This window comes from Suricata suricatta, chromosome 14 (assembly GCF_006229205.1).
Source record: "Suricata suricatta isolate VVHF042 chromosome 14, meerkat_22Aug2017_6uvM2_HiC, whole genome shotgun sequence".
Taxonomy (NCBI): domain Eukaryota; kingdom Metazoa; phylum Chordata; class Mammalia; order Carnivora; family Herpestidae; genus Suricata; species Suricata suricatta.
The window spans coordinates 62,434,762-62,459,785 of NC_043713.1; the positions used below are offsets into that span (position 1 = coordinate 62,434,762).

The following is a 25,024-nucleotide window of genomic DNA, read 5'->3' on the forward strand; positions in this document are numbered from 1 at the left end:
CCGGCCCCGCCCGCCCGGCCCCGGGGAGGGATGCGGCGGCGCGGCGCCCAGGATGCCCCGCAGCCCCGGGACGCGCCTCAAACCCGCCAAGTACATCCCGGTGGCCACGGCCGCCGCGCTGCTGGTCGGCTCCAGCACCCTGTTCTTCGTGTTCACGTGAGTCCCCCGCGTCACCGGGGCACAGGCGACCACAGCCGGGCCAGAAGGGGCAGGGGTCGGTACAGCAAGGGATGCAGTTTGGCAAGGCTGGGGGGACACGGCCTGGGGGCTGGGCAGGTCAGGGCATGGGGGCAAGGGCGGGGAGGGCTGGGTATGGCAGGGCTGGCACCAGGGTTATGCACGAAGTGAGTCCCCTGCCCGGGCTGAGGCAGAAACAGTGAGTGTATCTATCATGGGGCACCAGGGACAGGTGAGTTCTGTGTGTGGGGACACTAGCGCCTGGCGGGCATCTCACGAGTGTGCCAGGCCCTGGGTGTGAGGAGCTGGGCCCGAATCAGGGAGTGTGTGCTGTGGCTTCCCAGGGTGTGGCTGCAGCCCTCCCCTCCCCATGGGCTGCAGGAGGGGACGTGGGTTGTAGAGAGCTACCAGCCCAACAGCAAGGAGCTGAGGGTGGCTCTTGAGTGTCCAGCCCAGGGCCAGAGCCAAGTTGTTCCCACGTAGGTGTGGCCTGGCCGGGCTGCCACGTGCCTGCCCCAAAGGCACCCTTGATGCTGGCCTGGCAATGCCCTCCTCTCTTGACCTTCTCAGAAAGGCTCAGGGTTGAAGCAGGAGGGCCTGGGCCGGGCCACACCCAGGGACACCAGCCGAGTCAGGCACTGGGACCCTTGAGTCAGAAGGTAGGCAGAGCCCTGGGCCCATGCAGCTGTAACTTCTTCACCTGACAGGTTGGCTCACGCATCAGCCTGTTGACAACACCATGGTTGTGGGCGACCCCTGCCCCAGGTTACAAGTAGAGTTTGGGGGTTCCAGGCTTTAGCCATACAGATTTGGGACCATCCCCTTCCACAGGTCCCATGCTGAGACAGACAGCCCAGATGACTAAAGCTATGGCCATTCAAGCCTTACTGGGAACCTGAGGCCTCACAAGTGGCCAGTGAGGCCTCTGTTTGGAGGCAGTCAGCCCCCCAGTGCAAGTGAGCCTGGAGTAGGGGTGAGTAGGAATTGGCTTGGCACCCTTGATCTTAGCAGGAGTGCAGATAACAGCTGTGAGGGTAGTGAGTCTGCACTGGGTGCCCTTGGAGGCGCGGGAGCCCTCTACCTGGAGGCTGGGGCTGGGTGGGCACCACAGGCTGCCAAGAGCGTGTTTAAAAAAGGCCTGTGTGGATGGGCTTATTTCTGGCTTTGGCAAGCAGGCGTGTTCTTGTTACTCAGATGCTGCTGGCTGTGGGGCAGAGAGGAGAGGGGCAGGTGGGCAGTGGGTGCAGGGTCTTTTGGAGGGATGGGGCCCAGTCCAGTCCTGGGTCTGGGACTTGGAAGAGTCTCAGGTGTGCTTCCTGGTAGTCTGACCTCCACTTGCTGATCCTGGTTTCCCACTTCCAAAGTGCAGGTCAGTGTTTTTCCTCTCTAACATTAAAAGTAATACATGTTCTCTTTCAAGAACTTGTGAAATGTACGTAAATAAATCGTTAAAGAAATTGAAATCAATTCTGCCCCAGACACCCTGCCTGTCTCTCCTCCTAGGCTCACCTAAGCTCCACTGTAGTGAGTTTGTCATGAGCCCTTACCCTGATTTCAGAGGGCCCCTAGAAGACTGCCTTATGAACTTGACCTGCCTCCAAGATGTGGGCGCTGATGCTCCTGGATTCTGCCAAGTTCTTCCTTCCTCTGTTCTCAGAGCTTGGGTTCTGGGTTCAGGAGCACCAGCCCAGCGAGGTGCAGGGTTCCTTCAAGGGCACTGCAGACCTTTCCCTGTGTCCTGCCTTGTGTGTGACCCACTCTGCCTGAGAGAAGGTGGCATGTGTCCCTGTGGCAAGATGGGGGTGAAGGGGCACTAGCTCAGTGACCATCTAGCCTAGTGAGCCTCGATTGGCCTTGGGACAGGGCTCCCCTGAAACCCTGAGGCCACGTTCCCTGGGCCAAAAGGCCACTGGGGACCATAACCCACCCCCCTGGGGTCCTCCAAGCCAACTGCCCTCCTGAGAAGGGGTTCTGTGGCGCAAACTAGGCCTAGGGACACCACTCACAGCATGCCAATTCCAGGCAAGCAGGAGTCCCAGTGGTCCCCTCCTTGGGAAAAGCCTCTGGTCACCCTAGCCCTCACACTTGTACTCTCTTTCTGGGCCCAGGCCTGCTGCAGACTCAGACATGTGCCCAAGAGGGTGCAGCCCACTCCTGTGTCCTCCCCACCCTGCCCTGGGGCCCCCCACAGGGTTCTTTCTTCTCTGCCTTTGCCCCTTGAACTTCACTGGGTGCTGTGTGGCCCCAGGCCTCCTCTCTGCTCAGTAAACAGGAGTTGCCCCCTTTGAGGCAGGTCTATACTGACATCATCCAGGGTGGGGAGCCAGGAGCCTAGAAGACCAAGGATCTCCCTCCGGCCAGTTCACTGAGGGCTCCGGGATGAGCAGGACATTCAGACATGTTGTCAGGACACTCTGGGGTATGGATAAGATGACTGGAGGTAGGAGCATCACACTGAAGGGCAGGTATCCAGAGGCACTTTTCCTCCAGGAAGGTTTCCTAGGTTCCTGGTACAGCTATGTCCCCTTGGGTCCCAGAAACCCTTCACACTGTGGCTCAGTGCCAGGCTGGGTCAGGTGCTGGTGGTGGGGTGGGAGGGTGGACGAGTTGCAGTTCCAAGAGCCCCCAGGCCAGGCCTCCACTGCAGCCTCTTTCTCTTCCCAGAGCTGCTCTGCAGAATGACAGAGGACCCTGTAGACATCAGAAAGCTGGGATTGCTTTCGGAGTACCAACACATGGGGTCAGGCTAGGCCCTCTTATCTCTGTCCAGGACTGAGGGGGTGACTTCTGGGATGTCACAGCTAGTTGCCAGGATGGGCCTGAGCCTTCTCCATGCTCAGAGGCCCAGACAGGCCAGAAGCCCCAGGTGGATGGAGCTCCTGGCAGGGGCCACATGGGAAGGAAGGAAACTTGGGGTGAGCTCCTTGGCAGGCCTCACTGGCTGTGGCCTATGGTATCTTTGGCCTCCTGAACCTCAGTTTCCCCATCTGCTCAGATCTCTGCAGGGACTGGAATGGGTGCACGAGGACAGAGGTCCTGCCTGGCCTGACCAGGGAAGAGTGGCCACAGACCCTCTGGTCCCAGGTGCTCCCGTGTGTGAGCATCATTCTTAAACACCGTGTTAATGAAGAACTCGATTTAAATGAAAACTCCTGAGGTAAAATTTTCCATTCCACATTTAGCTGCAGCACGCATACTGTCCCTGCAGAACCCCCCACCCCCACTGGGTGGTGTCTCCCTGCTGGGCCAGGCAGACTTGGGGCCTCAATCTGGGTGGGGCCGTGGCGTGTGGCCCTGACATTCAGGAGGCGGGGGCTGGATAGGGAGGAGGGCTTCCAGCTTCAGAGCTGGGCCATCCCCCACCCAGGCCTGCCCTGGGCCCCGAGTATGGCTGCAGCCAGCAAGGGGTGGCTAACCCCTGCCTGGAGTGCACAGCCCCCTGGGTGGGAATGGAGTGTTGTACTTGTGGGCAGAGGGGCCCTCCTGGAGCCTAGGACGGACTCAAGGTGGACCGAACAGTACTGCCTGCCAGGCTGTGCCCACAGAGCTCTCATGTCCTCATATGTCCTCACACTTGCCTGGTCCATGGGGAGTCTAGGGAGGGGAAGGTCAGCCTAAGGAAGGGCATGGCTGCATTTATGTGTGTTTTTACACGTGTGTCAGTATATGCACAAGTGGGCACATCCGTCCTCGCAAATATTTATGCACGTGTGACACGTGTTGATTCATGCTTGAATACATGTGCCTTTTGAATGTGGTTATGTATGCACATGTGTCTGTATACATGCATGTACAAACATGTATTCACACGTGTGATCTTGGAGCATATTGTGTATCTGTGTGTGCATTGCATATGTGTGTGCATGTGTCCCTGTGTGTTCATGAGGATGTGTGTGTGTGTCTGCATGGGCCTGCTGGCATGGGGCAGTGAGCCAGTCCTCCTTAGGCATGACCCAGGCTACGATCCCCCTTATGGCATGGCCTTGGGGCAAAGGCCCCCTGAGGGAGGATAAGGAGGACATGGGGGTGCCTGATCCTGTGTCAGACAAGCCTGGGGGCCTGGCAATGGTGGGCAGAGGGGGCAATGGCTCAGGTGCCTGTTAGAGAGTCTGCCCACTACCTCCCTGACAGCCTGCCCAATACCAGCTGAGGCCCCACCCCACTCTCCTTGGTATATGCGGCCCCGGTATGCAGGGGGTTGGTGCCCACAGTGGACAGAGGCTGCCCACCACCTCAGTGCATATGTTCCCCCATCACAGTGCAGGTTCCCAAACGTGGGCCTGTTGGTGTGCAGGTGCTTTGCACTTCCCCCAGTCCTAGGCATCTCATTCAGGGCCGCCCATGCAGCCTGGAGGATCATTGCAACTCAGGGAGGACAGGCCACCTCAGCCAGGGGCAACTCTGGTCGGTGTGGCTGTGGGGGGGTGCCCATGGGGTTGAGTCCCTGCCTGCCTGCGTAATGGTTGGAATCCCAGCCCGGACGTAGGTTCGCGCCAAGGTCATGGTTGTGACAAGCTCTCCTATACCTACTCCTTGCCTATAAAATAGAGAAAACAAACACCCACCCGCCACAGCTGGACGAGTGGATTTTGTGGTCCCTGCCACAGGGCAGGCAAAATTCAGACAACAGTGAAGGACGGGGCCCTTGCTCTGACCTCCCCTATGTATCCTCTTACCTTCAGTGCCCATCCAGCTGCTGTACCTTGTGTGTGCATATCTGCTGGCCCCGGCGCACCTTAGGACCTCGCCAGCTCCTTCTTTCCCCAAAGCTGGCTGGCTCCCCTGGTGCCACGGGTCTTGCAGGTACACAAGAGCCCACACTTGCCTTTAATGTTTTGCTGTCAGTGTCTTGAAATTCTTGATACGTTTTAATTTTTTTGTGTGTTTATTTTTGAGAGGGAGGGAGAGACAGAGTGCAAGTGGGGGAGGGGCAGAGAGAGAGGGAGACACAGAACCCAAAGAGGGCTCCAGGCTTGGAGCTGTCAGCAAAGAGACCGATACGGGGGCTCGAATCCATGAACTGTGAGATCATGACCCAGACTGAAGTCGGACGCCCAACTGACTGAGTCACCCAGAAGCCCCTTGATACTTTTTAAACAAGGGTGCCCGCATTTTCATTTTGTACAGATTGCATAGCTAGCCGTTCCCAGAAGGCACCAGGGGGAGCCGGCTTGCATTTCCTGAGCAGGAGGTCCCCAGTCTCCCACCTCTCCCTGGCTCCTGGGAGTACCTGGTTCTCTTAGGCAGCTCTCACTTTCCTGGAGAGCCCATCCCCACTGGTATTTTGGCTTCTGCCTCCACCCCGCCTTGCTGAGCAGACCATGCCCACTGTCACTTTGCTGAATGGGATTGGATCAGAGACCACAGCATACATTCAGCACTATCTGTATGCCAGGCTTCAGCCCACAGGGTGGAAGGTACCTACTAGTAGGTGCTCTGGGCTGCCTGGGCAGGGGGTGGTCGAGAAAAGCTCTCCCGGCAAAGAGGACCTGTGTCCTCAGGAGTGCATCCACCTCCACAGTAGGTCCTGGAGAAGAGGAAGGGGTAACTTGCGGCTCCTGGCCTGCTGAGCCTGCTGCCGTGGGAAGTGGAGTCTTTAAATAGCCTCTCGCTTTCCACTAAAAATAGCGAAGTTCTGCTGCCATGGAGGTGGTTGCTGGGGTGGCGGGGCTGGCTCCTGGCCAAGACAGGCGTGGGTGCGCCAGCGTGGCCAGTGTGCACTAGGGTGGTGGGCAGGGCTATGGGCACTGCTCACCCTGCTGGAGGCCACGATGCCCTGTCCCCTTAGTCAGGGCTATCGTAGGGGATCCCCTCTGGCACTCCAGCTCCACAAAGGGGCTAGTTATGGGAAGGGGAACACCCCTCCAACCCCCAAGTAGGTGTCCCCCACTTGTCAAAGCAGCCAGGAGCCATGGGAGAGATCAGGAGCCTGAGGCCAGAGGAACTTCGTGGGAGCCAAGTGAATGGACTCAGGGTCAGGGCAGGGGCCACAGGCCACATGCCCAAGGTCTGGTGGGTCTCCAGAGAGGGGGCTCTGGTCAGGTCCCAAGAGGGCTTAGGAGGACACTCTCTGTGACAAAATACCCACCAGGGAGCCGTGTGTGTGTGTGACTCTTATGGGGTGCCAGGAGTTGGGAAAGGCTTCCTGGAAGAGGGGGCAGCCTTGGAGCCAAGGGCTGAAGGGTGGAAAAAGATGGCGAGTGACTGTGGGGTATCGTGCTTTTCTAGATCTCCAGGTGTTCTGCACTGCCATATAGATAGTAAGATGACAAACTAAAAAGAAGGGGCTGCCTGGATGGGGATGTGCCCAGTGACCCAGACACTGAGACGGCACCTCTCAGGGAAAAACAGGGGTGACAACCCACCATGCATTTACTGACTGAGAATTTTCCCTGATGAAGGGGCCTTGCTGGGCTGGGGACAGGTCTAGGTAAGGGCTGGGGCTGGCCTCTGTCTGTCATAGTGCACAGGCAGAGTGGGCTCGTTTCTCATCCTGGACTCCCGCCTCCAGTCTGCCACCCCTCCTGAAAGTGGGATGCCTACGGGCCTCTCTGAGTCTCAGTTTCTTTAACTATGAGTTGAGTTCCTAATAGCCACCTGGTGGGTTGCTGGAGTCAACGTTCGCATACAGGGAGCCCGCACACTGTGCACAAGGTGCTCAGCCCTGATGGTTGAGTAGAGGAACAGCAGGCTGATGGACAGGGATCTCCCAGCAGGATGTGACTGCAGTGGACTTCTTGGCTCCCACACTGAGCCCTGATGGTGACCTTGATGGTCCAGCCTTTCTATGAGTGGCCATGCCTAATTCATCTGTTGCCATATCCCCTATCCATGCATCTGCCGTCCCCCCAGACCCACGTCTGTCCTGCTATCCAATACAGGTGCCCATGGTTGACTCGAGCTGTGTCCCCAGCTGTTCCCGTCTACAATGGCATCATCTTCCTCTTTGTCCTGGCCAACTTCAGCATGGCCACGTTCATGGACCCTGGCGTCTTCCCCCGAGGTAGGGCCCTGTGCTGGGCACATAATCTGCTCTCTTTCACTCGAGTGTGAGTGGCTGACATGAAAGAGCTCGTTGGGGGTGGGTCCTGGTGGGTGGGCTGGCAGAGATCCGGAAAGGACTTTCCTGCCAGGGAAGTCACTTTCCTGGCACCCTTCCCTGGTTCTGGCTCACAGCGGATGAAGACGAGGATAAGGAGGACGACTTCCGGGCCCCCCTGTACAAGAATGTGGATGTGCGGGGCATCCAAGTCCGAATGAAGTGGTGTGCCACCTGCCACTTCTACCGTCCACCTCGCTGTTCCCACTGCAGCGTCTGCGACAACTGCGTAGAGGTGACCATCCTGCCTCCCTGTCTACCCCCATTTCCAGGTCCCTCCTCTCCCACTCATTTCATGCTCTGACTCATTGCTCCTGCCCAGGACTTTGACCACCACTGCCCCTGGGTCAACAACTGCATCGGGCGCCGCAACTACCGATACTTCTTCCTGTTCCTGCTGTCACTCAGCGCACACATGGTGGGTGTCGTCGCCTTTGGCCTGGTCTATGTGCTGAACCACGCTGAGGGACTGGGAGCCGCCCACACTACCATCACGTATCCTTGGCCTGACCACAAAGAAAGTGTGGGCCGGGGGCACATTCCACAGGGGAAACTGGGGTGGGGGGTCGGTTGACTGCCTGGGAGTCCCCAGGGGATGGGTGGCCATCCCTGGTTGGGTGGTGGTGGGAATGGTTTGTTCACAGGCAACTGCTCCATGTTTTTGCCTATGGCCATTGGCCTTAACGGGCCAGCATGGCTGTTATGTGTGTGGCTGGCCTCTTCTTCATCCCTGTCATCGGCCTCACTGGCTTCCATGTGGTGCTAGTCACTCGGGGGCGTACCACCAACGAGCAGGTGCTGACCTTAGGAGGGGGCCATGCAGTGCTGGGGATGGGGGTCCCCCATAGGCCAAGAGGGTCAGGGCTACACCAGGACTATGTGGGGGTGGCATTAGGGAAGGGCTACCAGAGTCCTCGGCTGAGGTAGCCTACGCAGCTTCCATAGGGGGAGGATCTGGCCCTGGAGACCCTGGGTGGGGGTGTGGAGTATGGAGTCTCATCTGTCCTGTCCCCCTGCTCACTCCCACCTGTGGACAACTGTGCTACCAGTAACTCAGGGCCCAGAAGTTTACAGCTTCCTGCAGGGAAACTCAGGGTAAATGGGTGGGGGGCACCCATGGGCTGACCCTGCCCAGCCTACATCTGAGGAACCCCAGCCATCCCTGCCTGTCCCCCTGTTCGCCTTGGCCTGGACCTTGGGTGGCCAGGCTGGCTGAGGGGTCCCATGTCCACAGGTGACGGGGAAGTTCCGTGGGGGCGTGAACCCCTTCACCCGAGGCTGCTATGGGAATGTGGAGCACGTGCTGTGCAGCCCTCTGGCACCCCGGTGAGGCCTGGACGGGGTGTCAAGGGGCCTCTGCCTGGTTTGGGGTGGGCAGGTGCGGACCCTCAGCCTGGTCAACTTTTGCCCTTGGCAGGTGTGGCCAGCCTTGCCTTTGGTGAGCATTCAGGCCAGGTCACCCTGGCCATTGACCCCTCTGCCCCTGGTGCAGGTATGTGGTGGAGCCTCCCCGGCTGCCACTGGCTGCTCGCCTGAAGCCTCCCTTCCTTCGGCCTGAGCTCCTGGAGCGAGCTGCCCCACTCAAGGTCAAGCTTAGTGACAACGGGCTGAAGGCTGGCCTGGGCCGCAGCAAGGTGGGGGTCCTGGGATCAGGTTGGGGATGGGGTGAAGGCAGACCCTTGAAGGCAGGAAGCAGCTATGTTGGAGGGGGCCTAAAAGTGGAAGGGGGAGGAACTGGGTAGATTCTGGGGAATGGTCTAGAGCCCAGGGCCCAGGGAGGAGTCCCTAGTTATGCCCCACCCCTGGCCCATACCCTACCTACCACTGACCACGCCCCCTCCCAGTCCAAGGGCAGTCTGGACCGGCTGGATGAGAAGCCGCTGGACCTGGGGCCGCCATTGCCCCCCAAGGCGGAGGCCAGCACGTTCGGAGGCGACCTGCAGACCCCACGCCCGAGCAGTGCTGGTGAGGTGGGGGTAGCCAGACAGAGGGAGGGACATGGACTGACCCCAGCCTGACCGTGGTCCATCTCCCCAGAGAGTGCCCTGTCGGTGCAGAGGACCAGCCCCCCGACACCTGCCATGTACAAGTTCCGGCCTGCCTTTCCCTCGGGTCCCAAGGCGCCCTTCTGCGGGCCTGGTGAGCAGGTGAGGAGGCCTGGCCCCTCCCCAGGAGGTCCTGCTCTACCCGTCCTGGAGACCCTGTACCTAGAGGCCTCACCCCAGAGGTCCCATTCCTAGAGGCCCCACCCCTTGGGCCATAGCGTCATAGAGAGGCTTGTGGGTGCCAGTAGGGCCTCACCCTGTGGGCATCCCAGCTAGGCATGAGGGAAGGCCTGGCACTGGCAGTCCTGGCTGGCCCCTTCTCCTAGGCTGGCATTGCCTGCTGGCCTGGTAGGCGGCTGCCCCCAGGAGCAGTATGTGCCAGGATGCCTGGAATTCCACCATTAGTCACTCTGTAAGGCCCACGGGAAGGCTTCAGAAGAATTTGAGATTGTTTAAGAAAGCACATTTATTTTTTCTGAGTTGTATAAGTACTCTACGATCGCTGTGGAGCAGTTGGCAGCCCTGGACAGCTTGAGGAATGATCTAGAACTATGAGCATTCCCAGGCTGCCCATCCTCCTTCATGGCTGTCTGAGAGGCTAGCCTGTGACTAGACTAGTATACCTAGACAGCTCTCCACTGGTGCCCTGCTCAACCCTGGGTCTCAGGACCCTCTGGGCTGGGCAGGGAGTCTGGGCTTCCCAGGCCAACATGCCCCGGTCCTGCCCCAGGAGAAGTGTCTGTCACCCCTTCTTGGGAATGGGAGGCGTTAGGTGCCCTCGCCTGTCTCATTGCCTTCCTGGGATTGTCCTGGATCCCATGAGGATTCTGGCTGGTTGGCCAAGTACCCCAAAGCCACCTTTGTCCCTACCAACACCCCATTCTCGGTTTTGAGGTTATGCAGGCTCTCATCCCCAGCCCAAGCCTGCTCCTGCATGCCTTGATTCAGGGAGAATCAAAGAGGCCCCTCCTCCCTGTTGCTGTGGCTGCCCCTCCCCAGGAGATCCTGCCCAGGTGGGCTCTGAGGGTACTGCCCTGGGTGGTCTTACCCTGCAGAGACCCCAATCCTTGGCTGTGAGGTGCCCAGCAGAGGGCTCTGGGTCACTGTGTGGTTATTATGTCTCAAGTCCAGCTCCTGTGGTGGTCCCCACAGCCCCCTTCACTCCCCCGGGGAAGTATGAGCAGGAGCAGGGTGCTCAGCCTTCCCTGAGGAGGCAGCATCTGGGCGCTCTGGTCTACCCTGTCCCCACTTGCTTCTGTGGTGCACAAGGAAGAGGTAGTCAGGGGATGGAGAGCTTCTAGGAACAGCTTATTGATTGCACACGTGGCTACTTTTGATGTCATCAGGGTTGTAGCCTCTGTGTGGACACAGAGCACTTGGTGCCTGGGCAGTGGCAGAGGTATGTCCTCTCTCCTTACAGGTCCCGGGCCCTGACTCCCTGACACTGGGGGAGGACAGCATCCACAGCCTGGACTTTGCGTCAGAGCCCAGCCTGGACCTCCCTGACTACACGCCCGGAGGCCTGCATGCAGCCTACCCGCCATCCCCGCCACTCAGTGCTGCTGATACCTTTTCGGGTGCCTTGCGCTCCCTGAGCCTCAAGGCAGCAAGCCGGCGGGGCGGGGACCACATGGCCCTACAGCCTCTGCGCTCTGAGGGCGGGGCCCCCACTCCCCACCGCAGCATCTTCGCCCCCCACGCGCTGCCCAACCGTAACGGCAGCCTGTCCTACGACAGTCTGCTTAACCCCGGCTCTCCCAGTGGCCACACGTGCCCAGCCCACCCCTCAGCTGGCATGGCCAGCTACCGCTCGCCCTACCTGCACCCAGGGGCAGTGGGTGACCCGCCACGACCCCCACCCCGTAGCTTCAGCCCGGTGCTGGGTCCCCGGCCACGGGAGCCCTCGCCTGTGCGCTACGACAACCTGTCCAGGACCATCATGGCCTCCATCCAGGAGCGCAAGGACAGGGAGGAGCGGGAACGGCTGCTGCGCTCTCAGGCTGACTCGCTCTTTGGCGACTCGGGCGTTTATGATGCACCCAGCTCCTACAGCCTGCAGCAGGCCAGCGCTCTGTCTGAGGGCCCCCGGGGCCCTGCTCTGCGCTATGGCTCCAGAGATGACTTGGTGGCGGGGCCCGGTTTTGGCGGTGCCCGCAACCCCGCGCTGCAGACTTCACTGTCCTCGCTGTCCAGTGCCGTGAGCCGGGCGCCACGGACCTCCTCCTCTTCCCTGCAGGCTGACCTGGCCAACAACAATGCCCCTGGGCCTCGGCCTGGCAGCGGCTCGCACAGGTCCCCGGTGCGCCAGGGCCCGCCCTCCCCGCCCAGCACACCCCGCTCACCCTCCTATGCAGGTCCCAAAGCTGTCGCCTTCATCCACACGGACCTCCCGGAGTCGCCACCCTCGCTGGCCATGCAGAGGTGGGTGCCAGGGGGCAGGGGGCTTCCCAGCACAGGTCAGGTGTCCAGCCTCTTGTGGGGCCTCTTGGCTGAGCACGTGGGGGTTGTCCAGGAAGTCAATGGCTGCCTACGGGGTGGGCCTCACCCTCCTTTGAGGCTCCTGGCTAGCCTGTATGGAGGCCACCCAGCTGTAAGGACACCCTGGCACATCCCAGGATGGGGGCAGGAGGATTTGCATCTTGAGCCCAGTGTTGCACATTCTCACCTAGCTGGTGTGACCAAGTGTAGCAGGGGCCCGAGGCTTCTTCCTCTGGAGATGGTGTCTGTCCAGGAGGCTGTGTCTGGGGACATCAATGCCCCATGGCGGAACATGCTGCCATGAAATAAGGGCTTCTTTGCTCAGAAATGAGGAAACTGAGGCCTAGCAGGGTGGGCTGGTTCTAGGCCCCTAGCAGATGGGTAATTGGAGGTTAGGCTGGCTGCCTTGCAGGGCCAGGTCCAAGTATATGAGCTGAACACCTGGTGTGTGCTGGGCCCCACAGTGGATGCATGGGGATGGTCAAGGTGTCACCCCTGTCACATTGAGCACAGGCTCAGTCAGGGAGGACGTCCCTGTTGTGGGTATGACTGGCCCAGTGGGTGGCAGCCGAAGGAGGGAAGGGCTCTCACCCTTGTGGATGCTTGGGCATCGAGATCAGAAATGCTATTGGTCAGTACTGGGCAGGCTGGAGGGCAGGAAGACCTCCCCTCATCTTCCTAGGAGGGAGCAGGGAAGGGGCCCCACAGTCACCCCTGGGCTCCCCAGCTTGGGGTGCCAGAACAGTGCAGGGCCTGGGGGGTTGGCCGGTGTCCACCTGGCCTCCCTGTGCTTTGTGATCTGTGCCAGTGGGAGGGACCAAGGGACCTGGGAGGAGGGTGATGGCCATTCTGACATCTGTCTGCCTGCCCTGTGACGGCAATAGTCCTCCTCCTGCAGGCTCTGCATCCCCACCCATTTTCTGGGTGGGACTTTCTGAGCTCAGAGGCAGGGGCTGCCCAGGCTCTGTCTACGTCTGCATCATCTGTCCTGTTGCCTCCGCTGGCCTCTGTCATGCCGTGATCCTGTGTTCACTGTGGGTGTGCGTGTATGTGCTTGTTTTGATGCAGGGACCACCCTCAGCTGAAGACCCCCCCAAGTAAGCTTAACGGGCAGTCCCCAGGCCTGGCCCGCTTGGGGCCTGCTGCTGGCCCCCCAGGGCCCTCCGCCAGCCCTGCCCGGCACACGCTCGTTAAGAAGGTGTCCGGCGTGGGTGGGACCACGTACGAGATCTCAGTGTGAGGACTGACTGCCATCCATCCGCCGTGGAGCCCCGGGGACCAAGACCCCCAGCGGCTGCCCCCCTCCCGACTTCTCTGCCCCGGGAGATGAGGAGGCCCAGGCCTGGTGTGGACACGTCAGAAGAAGAGACCACGCCTCTACGAGCCTGTCCCTCTTCTTCCGCCCGTCCATCCACCCATCTGCTCGCCAGGGCGCAGCTGGGCCGAGGGCCCCCAGGCTGCAAGGATCTGTGTGTCGGTACCCCTGCTCCCACAGGTGGGGGCAGTGAGGGGGGTGCGGACTGTACTGCACCGCCTGCACCCGTGCCCCTGAGGTTGACCCCAGGCTGGTCTCCACCTATTCCCCTTACAGATGGGTCACTGTGGCCCAGAGATGGACAGAGAGGCCTGGGACCCTGGCTCTCCTGGACCGAGGCCCCACCGCCTGGTTGCTCCTAACTCGTTGCCTTTCAGGGACCTGCTGGAAGCTTGTAGCTTGGCAAGGCCAGTTCTTCGGGGAGTCCAGCCCCGGCCTCCAGGCACCCAGCTCTGAGACTGCTCTGGGTTCTGACAGACAGGTGGACGATGGACAGACAGACAGCCAGCTGTGGGTGGGGTCTCGGCTCCGTATGTCCTGTCTTACCCAGCTGGTGGGTGCGTCCCCGTGTCTGTGCGCTGAGCTGCCATGCCACGTCCCATGTGTTAACGCTCGGGCCCCCGCTGCCCCCACTGCCGGGAAATTCGCTTTCATTGAAGCCTTAACCTCTGCTTTATGCTCTTGTGGGAGGCGACTGGGGGCAGGTGGGAGCAGGCACGGGCCGGACGCTGCCAAAGGGTGCCCATAAGACCAGGAGTCCCCTCCCTGCCAAACTGGAGATTCCCCACCCCATGGCATGCCACGCCCGGGCCCTGCTGGAGCCTCGGCGCCCTCATGGGAAGCACATCGGGGAGCTGGGTCAGAGTTTTGCCTGGCGCCAGGGACCCGAGAGTAAGCACACGGCAGCGTCCGCTTGCGTTGTGTCTGTTTTATGTTTTTATATCTACATCTATATATCTATAATTTTATTAAAAAAAGAAAAAGAGTCATTTTGATCCTTTCCTTCAGTAAGGCCAGGGCTGTTACTGCAATGTGGGGGCTTCAGGGACAGGGGGCCGAGTGGGTCAGGCTCTGGGAGAGGTGTTGGCCAAAGGTATGGGCATTCCTTGAAGCAGAGTTGGAAGCCTGGGAGGTGGGGGCTGGCCGATGGGTCTTTGGTGGCTGATGGGTATGAGGCTCTTGTGAGTCTGCACCATCCCTGGTAAGTAACAGGGTATTTAGAGAGAAGTTGGTGTTACGGCCACCCCAGGGCCCTCCGGGAACCCAAGGGCTTTGGCGGGGGGGATGGAGTAGGGGAAGTAGGGGGTGCATTTTGAACCACCTGCTGGCTGAAGACCCTGTGGGGGCCATTGGTGCGTCCTGTAGCTATACTTACTAGAACTCACCCTTCTGGCAACCTGAGTGTCTCTACTCCCCACCTCCCACTGCCAAGTATTGGGGATAGGGGCATTGGGAATCCACAGCTTTTTAGGGCTGAGACAGCCAGGTCAAAGAGTGGGGGTCTGGGGCATGGGCTGGCCCAACACGGGAGACTAGCTGGGCCTTGGACCCTGCACTGGGCAGCCGTGCTCCATGCTGACCTCCACCTTTCTGCTTCTCTCTCATGGGACGCTGCGGCCCACAGGGGGCGGATCGGCACCTGCAGCCGTGGATGGGGCCGGCGTGGCCAGCCCAGGGTGCCCCCCGGCCTGCACCTATGTCACCTTGGCCTCCCTGAGGACCGCCCGCCGCTGCGGGCACCCTGGAGCCCAGCCGCCAGGGCACCCCCCCGAGGGGCTATGTGCCGCCTGCACTCAGCCGCCTCCAGCCTTTTCCCCAGTCTCTCGGGGCCTGAGCGGGACACCAAGTAGGCAGCTCCGGGGCCCCGAGAGAACAGCCCAGGAAGCCAGGTTGCCACAGACCCTGGGCTGGGGGCTGGGGGTCCCCTCTCCACCAGCCGCACCTTGACTGACTCCCAGCCCACTAGGGCTTGTGACCCTGTGCCCACCCACCTCAGGAAGTTCCCACCTGCTGCAGGGGGTCCAACACCCCAGGCAGGGGCCCTGGAGTTGCTGGGACCAGCACGGCCTTCCCGGGGTGTTGCACCAATCACCCCAACCTCCCTGCCTGACCAAGCACTTTAGATGCCACTTCCTCCCCAGGGAGCCCAGGCCTCTGTGGGTTGGGCTGGGGTGGGGGTCTCAGGTTGCCCCTGCAGGTCACTGCACTCCCCCCTCCCCACACCCAGCACATGAACAGATGCCTTAACCTCTTGGAGCCACCAGCCTGGTGAGTCATCCAGGCCCTGCCCGGGCAGGGAGGAGATCCTGCCAGCCCAGTGTGTTCCTGGTGACAGCTCTGCCCGGCCCCACCAGGCAGTCTTCACTCTTTCACTCCGAGATGTGGCACCCTGGGGGACCTCAGACAGCCTGGCTGCCCACAGCCCTGTGGTCCCTGCCAGCCAGTCAGGGCCTGGGCACACCCAGGGGCAGGGACGGAGCTCTGGCCAGCCCTTGTCCTGCCTGGGCGGTGCCTCTAATTCTCCCACTTGGGGATGAGTAAGCCACAAAGCTATTCTCTATTGTCCGAAAAGGTATTTCCCCCCACCCCTATTCAATGCCCTAAATAAAACTTTTGGTGTTTACCTCCATGGCTCTGTCCACCAACATGGTCCCCCTGTCCTCCGAGCCTTGGCGCAATGCCAGGAGGCTGGACTGGACAGGGACCCTGGGTCTGGGAGGGGACAGGAATGGGAGGTGGGAAGGTGGTGGCCGGTCAAATGTGGGGAGGGTGGGGTGATCAGCCAGACAGGGACAGAGGGTTACATGAGGGGTGTGAAGTCAATGGGTGAGCAGATTCAGGGCTGAGAATCGGATCCCTGAGGTCTACTGATTGGGGCCAGCCGCAGGGATGAGGCCTGAAGACCCTTGTCCTTTCAGTGGAGACCCTCCTGCTACACCCTCTGCTCAGAGCTCTCCCTGGTGGCCAGGGGTGGGCTGGGGCCCTCCTGCGGAGGCACTGATGACCAGCAGACAGATGGGGTGTGGGCACTGAGGCAGGGGTACCACTCTGAGGAATCCCCACCGTGAAATCGCCCTCAGAAGGCTGCAAAACCACCTGCCCCCTCCCCTGTTTCCATGGAAACAAGCTTACACGCTGTGTGTCACGACTGTATGTCCAGCCACAGGCCCAGCCCTTAGGACAGACCCCGCCTCCACCCTTCTCCGTAGCTCCTGGAGGGGACGGTGCGTGGCAGTGCCGTGGTCAGGGGCCAGCGCAGCCGCTGGGCACCCGGGGCAGCGCCGGCAGCCTGGCCTCCTCCTCGCTGGGGCCGCTGGGCCTCTGGCCTAGAAGGGCAGGAAGTCATCCACCTCCAGGTGCAGGAACGGGCCCAGTAGGGCCCGGAGCTTCCAGACAGCAGCGCGGCTCAGCAGGGGAGGCACCAGCCCCTCGAAGGGCGCGGGGTCCACCACGTACACGTAGGCGGCGGTGCAGGCCAGCAGGGTGCCCAGCAGCAGCCTCAGGGCCAGCAGCCTGCGGGCGGCGGCGGTCAGGGGGCGGGGGTGCCCAAGGGGATGATCCCAGGGGACTGGGCTCTGCCCGTGCACTCATGCAGCCACCTACCAGAGCTGGCTTTTGAGGCCCTCGGAACATCCCAGCTGCGGCCTTGCCTTCTGCAGAAGACAGGCTGGGTCAGAGCTTGCCTCCGTTGGCAGGGGTGCTGTGAGTTCTTACTTTCCCTTCACTCCCCCACCCGCACCCAGGACAGGCACCTGCAGCCATGTCTCAAGGTCACCTGGCTCCTGGCTGGGCTCCCACACTGGGGCCTCCTCCACTGTAACCCACATCTCCTCCCTGAGAGGGGCCTCCAGGGTGAGGTTGGACCGGGAAAGGGTGTGGGGTGGGGGGCTTACCGCTATGCATGCCATCTGCTGCTCCTTCCTGGCCTGGGTGCGGCACTGGGCACGCTCCCTGGGGATGGGGGCTGCACAGTCAGGGCCATGTACGTCCCCCACCCCAGCCTGCAGCACCTCGCAGTCTGGTGTAGTGGAACTGGGGAGGGGTCAGGGGTTGATCCACCCATCCTGGCCAGAACACCAGCCCCTTTCCCAGTTCAGCCAGGCCCCTAGGCCCCTGACCCTGCACATCACCCCAGAATCTCCAGCTGAATGTCCTCCATCTGGTCTAGTACTCCCCGGATGTCCTTCTTGAGGTTCTGGGGGAGGGGCAGAGGAAGCAACACAGGTCCTTTAACCCTGACTATTCTGCTGTATCCCCCTGCTTCTTAAAGCTCCCTGCCCCGGCACCCTCTGCCTAGTCCCTGTTCCCTTCTTCCTCCAGGTGTCGCTCTTTGAGGACTTACCATGAGCCCTGTGGCCTGGTTGTTCAGGGCCATGTGTACCTCGGCCACGCCATCCCATACCTGGGGGGAGAGGGAAGGCTGGGTCACACGCTCCAAAGAGCAGTACCCATGGATGTGTCCCACCAGGTGGGTCCCCCAGTGGCTGGCCCATCCCAGCTGGGCAGGCACCTCGGTAATGGCCATCTTCTTCCTCTCAAAGGACAGTCGGATCTGCTGCAGTTCATTCTGGAGGATGGGTACCGTGTGGGCAGAGGCAAGGGCAGCAGTGTCAGCTCCTTCCTCCTTTGGCCACTTAGAACTATAGCACGAAGGACACCCCCACCCCTGGCCCAGCTCCTGGGGATCCACCTGAGACTGCTGCACAAAGGAGCCCCCTTCCCCCCACAGGACCAGCTCCCAGGGACTTACCTGAGACTGTTGGATGAAGGACTCTTCTCCCCGGCACAGCTCCCGCTGCAGCAGCTGCAAGGGCGCCCTGTCCTCCAGGGTCCGGGTACTGGTTTGTTCAGGGGTCTGTGGAAGAGCCCTTGGTCAGCCCCAAGGCCATGGGCAGCATCTGTAGTCATGGGATGCTTGAGAGCCGGAGCAGGGGTATGGTGCATGGAGTCACTGGGTCACACCTGACAGCTGCCCTCTGTCTGACTGGGGCCAGATGTCTGCCATGGACTTACCCAGGCCAGGGCCGTGCAGCTTGAGTGCTCTGGGCATAGGGGCAGGAACTGCTGCCCTGGCCCCAGGAGGGCCTCCAGCTGCTCCTGCAGATCCTGGTTCTGTTTTTTCTGAGGGGGGGCGCAGAAAGATGGGAGTGCTTGGGGCACATGGGTGGCTCAGTCAGTTGAGCGTCCGGCTTCAGCTCAGGTCATGATTTCACGGTCCATGGGTTTGAGCCCCACATCGGGCTCTGTGCTGACAGCCCAGAGCCTGGAGCCTGCTTCACATCTGTCTCCCTCTCTCTCTGCCCCTCCCCCGCTCACTCTCTGTCTCTCTCTCTCAAAATAAAAACATAAAAAAAAAAAGAAAGAAAGAATGATGGGAGTGCTTGTCATAGCCACTTCTTGGGCAGGGGACTGAGGTGGTGGGGGCTGGGGCAGAAGCTGCTGCTATGCGAACAGCTTCAAACCTATAGCACGGATGGGCTCTGAGCCTGGGCTGGGCCCACACCCTTGGTGGCCTCTTCACTTACCAGAGTCTGGTTTTCCTGCTCCAGCTGGAGGAAGGACCGCTCTGCAGACCCCAGGGGCACGCCCTGGAGCTGGGAGGGGGCTGCCCTGGGTGAGCCCTTGGTTTCTGCCCCCTTCGGCAGGGGTGGGCCAGGGCAGGGCCTGGGCCCTGAGCTGGGGGGCCCTCTTGGCCTGGGTGCCCCTTGCTCTCGTCCTGAGTGCAGGGGCCAGCTCCACCCCAGCCTTGCCTCCACTTGCCCTTGTCTCGTCTCGGTTGGGTCTCTTGGTCTCTGTCGCTGCATCTCTCCCTCTTCATTTGCGATAAAGGTCCCGGGTACCTCAGCCCCTACCCTGGGCCCCCCGCCCCCTACCTCCGGAGGTGGGAAAGGCCTGGCTGACTCTATTGAATGAGTGGAGCTGAGAGGTACCAGGCAGGGCCACCGTACAAACCCCTGGCAGGGTGGATCCAGGCATCCTCCGTGGCTGCTCGAAGCTGATGGTGGTGGGCACTGGGGGTAGGAGTGGCCACAGGGGCCCAAAGTTTTTGACACCTCCATAACCCCTTCTTAACTCCAGGTCTAGGCTCTAGTCTGGCCCAACCTGCCACCCTCTTATTGAGGGCCCTCTAGGTGTCATGGCTCACAGGTCTTCCTCAAGGGTGCCTGTTGTCACAAAGGCCTGGGCACATCCAGGGAGGTCACAATGGGCCAGGGCGGGGGTGGCCAGAGCCAGGGCTGGTGGGGCCCCTCCCACCACATCCCTGTTCTTGAAATGCCTTCCTCCGCACACACCCTCTGCCGCTTCCTCACCCCAGGTCACTCACCCACCTTAGCTATTTTCTGAAAACCTAAAACAGATAATGCAGACACAAGGTTAAAACAAAAACAGACACCAAACAAGGTGTCCAGTGTGACCCTCCCACCTCAGTCTCCTGCCCCCCCTCCACAAGACCAGTCATGAAGTTCTTTCTGGGGTTGGCTGCACATTTTGCCAGCTGCACCTCCTCATCACACAGAAGAGGTTAGCCCACCACCTGGCTTTTTTACCTAACCTATCTTCAGGATTTTATTTTTTAAAAATCATTCATTAAACATTTACTTTAATGGTTCCATAAGGGTGATTATCATCCTCATTATAGGTGGGGAAACTGAGGCACAAAGACATCACGTCACTTGCCCAAGGTCACATCGCTGTTAAGTGATGGAAAAAAGACTCCAAGATTGCTCTTCAGCATTTCAGAGGCCTCCCTCCGCCTCCCAGAGACATTTATTTTAAAATTGTTAACTCAAGTAAAGTTAGCATACAGTGTTATATTAGTTTCAGGTGTAAAATACGGTTATTCAACACTTCCATACATCACCTGATGCTCATCACAACCAGTGCCTCCTTACCTCCTATCGCCTGTCCTCCCCACCAGCCCCCCACCTCCTCTCTGGCAACTGTGTCGATTCTCTATAGCTAAGAGCATTTCTTGGTTTCTCTGTTTTTTTCTTTGTTTGTTTGTTTTGTTTCTTAAATTCCATGTATAGGTGAAATATGGCATTTGTCTTTGGCTGACATATTTTACTGAGCATTGTATCCTCTATATCTGTCCCTATTGTTGCAAGTGGGAAGATTTCACTCTTTTTTAGGGCTGAGTAATATTTCATTATATATCTACACCACATCTTCTTCACCCATTCATCAATTGATGGACACTTGGGCTGCTTCTGTAGTTTGGCTATTGATAATGCTGCTGTAAACACTGGGGGTGGATATATCTATGTATTTTTTCAAATTGGTGTTTTTAGGAAGCCTGGGTGGCTCAGTCGGTTAAGTGTCCGGCTTCGGCTCAGGTCATGATCTCACAGTTTGTGGGATCGAGCCCTACATCGGGCTCTGTGCTGACAGCTAGCTCAGAGCCTGGAGCCTGCTTCAGATTCTGTGTCTCCCTCTCTCTCTGACCCTCCCCCATTCATGCTGGTGTCTCTCTGTCTCTCAAAAATAAATTTAAAAAACCATTAAAAACATTTTTTAGAAACCAAATTGGTGTTTTTGTATTCTTTGGGTAAATACCCAGTAGTGGAATTACTGGATAATATGGTAGTTCTAGTTTCAATTTTTAAAGGAACCTCCATGCTGTTTTACAGAGCGGCTGCACCAGCTTGCATTCCTACTGACAGTGCACGAGGGTTCCTTTTTCCTCCACATCCTCGCCATCACTTGTTGCTTCCTCTGTTGTTGATTTCAGCCATTCTGACAGGTGTGAGGTGATATATCATTGTGGTTTTGCTTTGTATTTCCCAGAGGGTGAGTGATGTTGAGCATCTTTTTATGTCTGTTGACCATCTGGATGTCTTCTTTGGAGAAATATCTTTTTATGACTTCTGCCCATTTTTAAATTGGGTTATTTATTTTTTGGATGTTGAGTTTTATAAGTTCTTTATGTATTTTTGATGCTAACCCTTTATTGGATATGTCATTTACAAATATCTTCTCCCATTCAGGAAGCCATCTTTTAGTTTTGTTGACTGTGTTCTTCATTGTGCAGAAGTTTTATTTTGATGAAGTCCTAATAGTTTATTTTTGCTTTTGTTTCCCTTGCCTCAGGAGACATATCTAGAAAACTGTTGCTATGGCTGATGTCAGAGAAATTACTGCATGTAATTAAAAAAAATTACTGTTCTTTTCTAGGATTTGATGGTTTCCTGTCTCATATTTAGGTTTTTCATCCACTTTGAATTTATTTTTGTGTAGGGTGTAAGAAAGTGGTCCAGTTTCATTCTTTTGCACATCACCGTCTAGTTTTCCCAACACCACATGTTGAAGAGACTGTCTTTTTCCATTGAATATTCTTTCCTCTTTTGTCCAAGATTAAATTATATGATAATCATGAGCTTGTTTCTGGGTTTTCTATTCTGTTCCATTGATCTATGTGTCTGTTTTTGTGCCTGTACCATACTGTGCCCATGACTATAGCTTTGTAATAAATCCTGAGATCTGAGAGCATGATACCTCCAGTGTTCTTCTTTTTCAAAAATCATTTGGCTCTTCAGGGTCTTTTGTGGTTCCATATCGATTTGGGATTATTGTAGTTCTGTGACAGAGATCTTCTTTTTAAAAAAATTTAATGTTTATTTATTTTTGAGAGAGAGAGAGAGAGAGAGAGAGAGAGAGAGAGAGAGAGAGAGAGAGGGAGGGAGAGAAGCTCAAGTTGGGGAGGGGCAGAGAGAGAGGGAGACACAGAATCCAAAGCAGCTGCAGGCTCTGAGATAGATGTCAGCACAGAGCCGGACGCAGGGCTCATACTCATGAGCCATGAGATCATGACCTGAGCCAGAGTCGCGGACGCTTAACCGACTGAGCCACCCAGGAGGCCCCATCGTTTTAATGACTGCAGATCGCACATCCAATGCTGGAGCCAGATTCAGGCCCCAGGTTTGCTGCTCCTCCCTTCTTTCTAGCAGTGCATTATGCGGCCTGTCCTACTACAGCCTTCCCCGCTGCTCCTGGAAGTCCTGGCTCCATACCTTCCTCTTTCTCAATGTCTTCCCTTGTTTTGTGGAAGCCCATCCTCAAGTAACATCCTCAGAAAGGTGGATCAGGCAAGTTCTCGCGTGGTAGAAATGGCCACAAATTCATTCTCTCCTTGTGCTTGTGCGTTGCGCTTGCAGTGTGCTGTCCCCTCTTCATCTCAAGAGACAGAGTTCCTCCCCTCTTGCGCTGATGGTGGGAATGCAAACTGGTGCAGCTGCTCTGGAAAACAGTGTGGAGGGTCCTCAAAAAATTAAAATAGAACTTCCCTATGACCCAGCAATAGCACTGCTAGGAATTTATCCAAAGGATACAGGAGTGCTGATTCATAAGGGCACATATACCCCAATGTTCATAGAGTGCTTTCAACAATAACCAAATCGGGGTGCTTGGGTGGCTCAGTTGGTTAGGGTCCTGACTGCAGCGCAAGTCATGATCTCACAGTTCGAGAGTTAAAGCCCCGCATCGGGCTCGGTGACAACAGCTCAGAGCCTGGAGCCTGCTTCGGATTCTGTCTCCATCTCTCTGTCCCTCTCTTGTTCAAACTCTCTTTCTCAAAAATAAGAAAACATTAAAATAATTAAAAAAAAAAACAATAGCCATATCATGGAAAGAGCCCAAATGTCCATCAACTGATGAATGGATAAAGAAGATGTGACATATTACACACACACACACACACACACACACACACACACACACACAGTGGACTACTACTCAGTGGCAAAAAAGAATGAAATCTTGCCATTTGCAGCAACGTGGAATGAACTGGAGGGTATTATGAAGTGAAATAAGCCAGTCAGAAAAAGACAGATATTATGTTTTCACTCATATGTGGAGTTTGAGAACTTAACAGAAGATCTTAGGGGAAGGGAAGGAAAAATAAGTTACAAACAGAGAGGGAGGCAAACCATAAGAGGCTCTTAAATACACAAACTGAGGGTTCATGGGGGTGAGGAAAAATGGGTAATGGACATTGAAGAGAGCGCTTGTTGAAATGAGCACAGGGGGTTGTATATAAGTGATGAATCATGGGACTCTGCTCCAGAAGCCAAGAGCACACTGTATATACTATATGTGAGTTAATTTGACAATAAATTATTTAAAGAGAGAGAGAGAGAGAAAGAGAAAGAGACGGGGTTTCTCTCTTCACCTGGATTTTGGGCTAAACTTGTGCATCACTTGGACTTGTGTGTTGGGCCTTGACCTCTCTCTTTTGAGGCCCTGAGGACCCTCTGCCACTAGGGAGGCATGGCCTTGTCAGATGAGAGGTCAGGGGGAAAGAGAGGTTTCTGTCATTGCAGCCTGCCTGTCCCCAGTGGCCCAAAGGTGGGTTGACAAAGCCAGGGCAACCCTTGAAGAACTGCTCTGAGGGGCAAGCCAGGTCGCCAAGCCCCAGGTTATCTTGTGATTGTTTTAGCCACTAAGTTTTGAGGTGGCCAATCACATGCGAATAGGTAATGAGACAACTCACAGGTCTGAAAGCACCTTACTCTGACCTCAGCCTTTTTGGGTGTTAGGGTGGGGAGAAAATGAGCTTACAGGGTGCCCTCCCACGGGAATTTGAGGAAGGCCTCAAGGTCCTCAGTGCTGCTAGAACACGGCAGCTGGGCTGTTGAACGTCAGCAATCATGTTTTAAATTTCTAAGACATGGCTATTGTTCTTTGAATACCCCTTATTCTTTTTCCAGAACAGCCTGTTCTGTTTTAGGGATACAGTAGGTTTAGAAGGGAGGGGGAGCTTTTTGCTTCCTGCATTTTCTTTATCTTCTTTGTGGTTCTTTTTTTCTTTTTGGTCTTGGGACCTCCTATTGGACACTGTCCTCCAGTGTCTGGCTTTCCTTTTTATTCTTCTCCTGTGTATAAGGGAGGCAGGAAAGAGCTGCCCCATTAACTTTAGGAGCTGCTGGAGGATTCTAGTGTCAGGCCCCTGAAAGGAGGTCCTGCTGTCTCTGAGCAGACAGTCTACCCCCTGCAGTTCTGTGGTGCGGGATGGGGGACAGTGTGGGGGGTCCCCGGATCCCCTGCTGTCCTGCCATCGTGATTAATAGAGCACCGTTTGCCTCACCACGGCGTTGGAAGGTCATCCCAAGCTGTCCCCTAGCAAGTGCTGTTTTTCTGCTTGTCCCCACCCAGGCTGCTCCACTAAGCCAGCCCTCACTTCCTGTCTGAAGAAGGTTGTCAAAATCCCTTGTCTACAGATGTCTTTCTCCTGTCCTCTTTGCCACGCGGGGCAGGTATACTGCAGGGACCACTGGTGGGTGGCTCAGTGACAGGGGAGGTGGTGTGCGCAGTCCACAGGTAGTGCCAGGCTGGACACAGGTGGCCCTGGCCCCAGGAGGCCCCCCACCGTGTGAAGGTGGGGGTGCATCTGTGCAGTCTGTAACAACAGACTAGTTGGGGATGACCTGGGACAGGTCCTCCTGGAGCCCAGCTCAGGCATCAGCTGCCCTCAAATTGCTCCCCAAACTGCTCTGCCAGAAGAGGGAGGAAGGAGCCTCTATTGTGTAATACCGCTCTGGAATCCCACAGGTCTCAGGATGTGCTCAGTTCAGAACACCTTTCTGGGGGCAGGGCAACTCAAGTTAAGGGCCAAGGAAGGGTTCTTGGAAGACCTCTGAGGTGAGGCAGCCATGGGGAAGGGAAAAGTCGTGAGTGGCTGCTGTTGGGGAGGGCAGCGAAGGGGAGGGGTGAGGGCTGCGTCTTGCCCTCAGTGTCTTTCAGCCTGCCAGGTGCCAGCAGGTGCTCAGGAATGTGAAATGGGGGAGGGAGAAGAGGTCCTCCTAGAGAACTAGCGATTCCCGCAGTGACAGTGGCCATCACACACAGAACTGCTGGATGGGGTCCTCATGTCTCACTGTGGGCACCCGGCTGGGCAGTCAGGCCCAAAGGCAG

The 25,024-nt window shown here is 57.6% G+C and overlaps 2 protein-coding genes across 11 annotated transcripts; one reads left to right on the forward strand and one right to left on the reverse strand.

The window, feature by feature from the left end:
* The first annotated feature begins 21 nt into the window (after nt 1-21).
* Nucleotides 22-15,743, forward strand: ZDHHC8 (zinc finger DHHC-type containing 8). Of its 5 annotated transcripts, XM_029922296.1 has the most exons (12): nt 98-156; nt 1,009-1,150; nt 7,059-7,180; nt 7,311-7,511; nt 7,599-7,771; nt 7,969-8,071; nt 8,511-8,602; nt 8,769-8,910; nt 9,121-9,241; nt 9,314-9,423; nt 10,742-11,742; nt 14,739-15,743. In XM_029922296.1, exons 3-12 carry the CDS (start codon nt 7,106-7,108, stop codon nt 14,962-14,964), a joined length of 2,244 nt encoding a protein of 747 aa, XP_029778156.1. In that variant the 5' UTR covers nt 98-156; nt 1,009-1,150; nt 7,059-7,105; the 3' UTR covers nt 14,965-15,743. The 5 variants fall into 5 exon arrangements, with proteins under 5 accessions (XP_029778153.1, XP_029778154.1, XP_029778157.1 ...); XM_029922293.1 differs by lacking the exon at nt 1,009-1,150 and having other exon boundaries at nt 22-156; nt 7,354-7,511; XM_029922294.1 differs by lacking the exons at nt 1,009-1,150; nt 14,739-15,743 and adding an exon at nt 12,868-14,103 and having other exon boundaries at nt 22-156; nt 7,354-7,511.
* CCDC188 (coiled-coil domain containing 188) lies at nt 14,100-19,295 on the reverse strand. 6 transcript variants are annotated; one of them, XM_029922303.1, is made up of 10 exons: nt 19,067-19,290; nt 18,640-18,663; nt 18,128-18,235; nt 17,865-17,969; nt 17,625-17,681; nt 17,457-17,516; nt 17,245-17,309; nt 17,008-17,146; nt 16,718-16,767; nt 16,346-16,627 (listed from the first exon to the last, which is right to left on the reverse strand). In XM_029922303.1, exons 1-10 carry the CDS (start codon nt 19,088-19,090, stop codon nt 16,441-16,443), a joined length of 819 nt encoding a protein of 272 aa, XP_029778163.1. In that variant the 5' UTR covers nt 19,091-19,290; the 3' UTR covers nt 16,346-16,440. The 6 variants fall into 6 exon arrangements, with proteins under 6 accessions (XP_029778159.1, XP_029778160.1, XP_029778163.1 ...); XM_029922299.1 differs by lacking the exon at nt 16,346-16,627 and adding an exon at nt 14,100-14,312 and having other exon boundaries at nt 18,640-19,295; XM_029922300.1 differs by having other exon boundaries at nt 16,250-16,440; nt 18,640-19,293.
* Nucleotides 19,296-25,024: the final 5,729 nt, after the last annotated feature.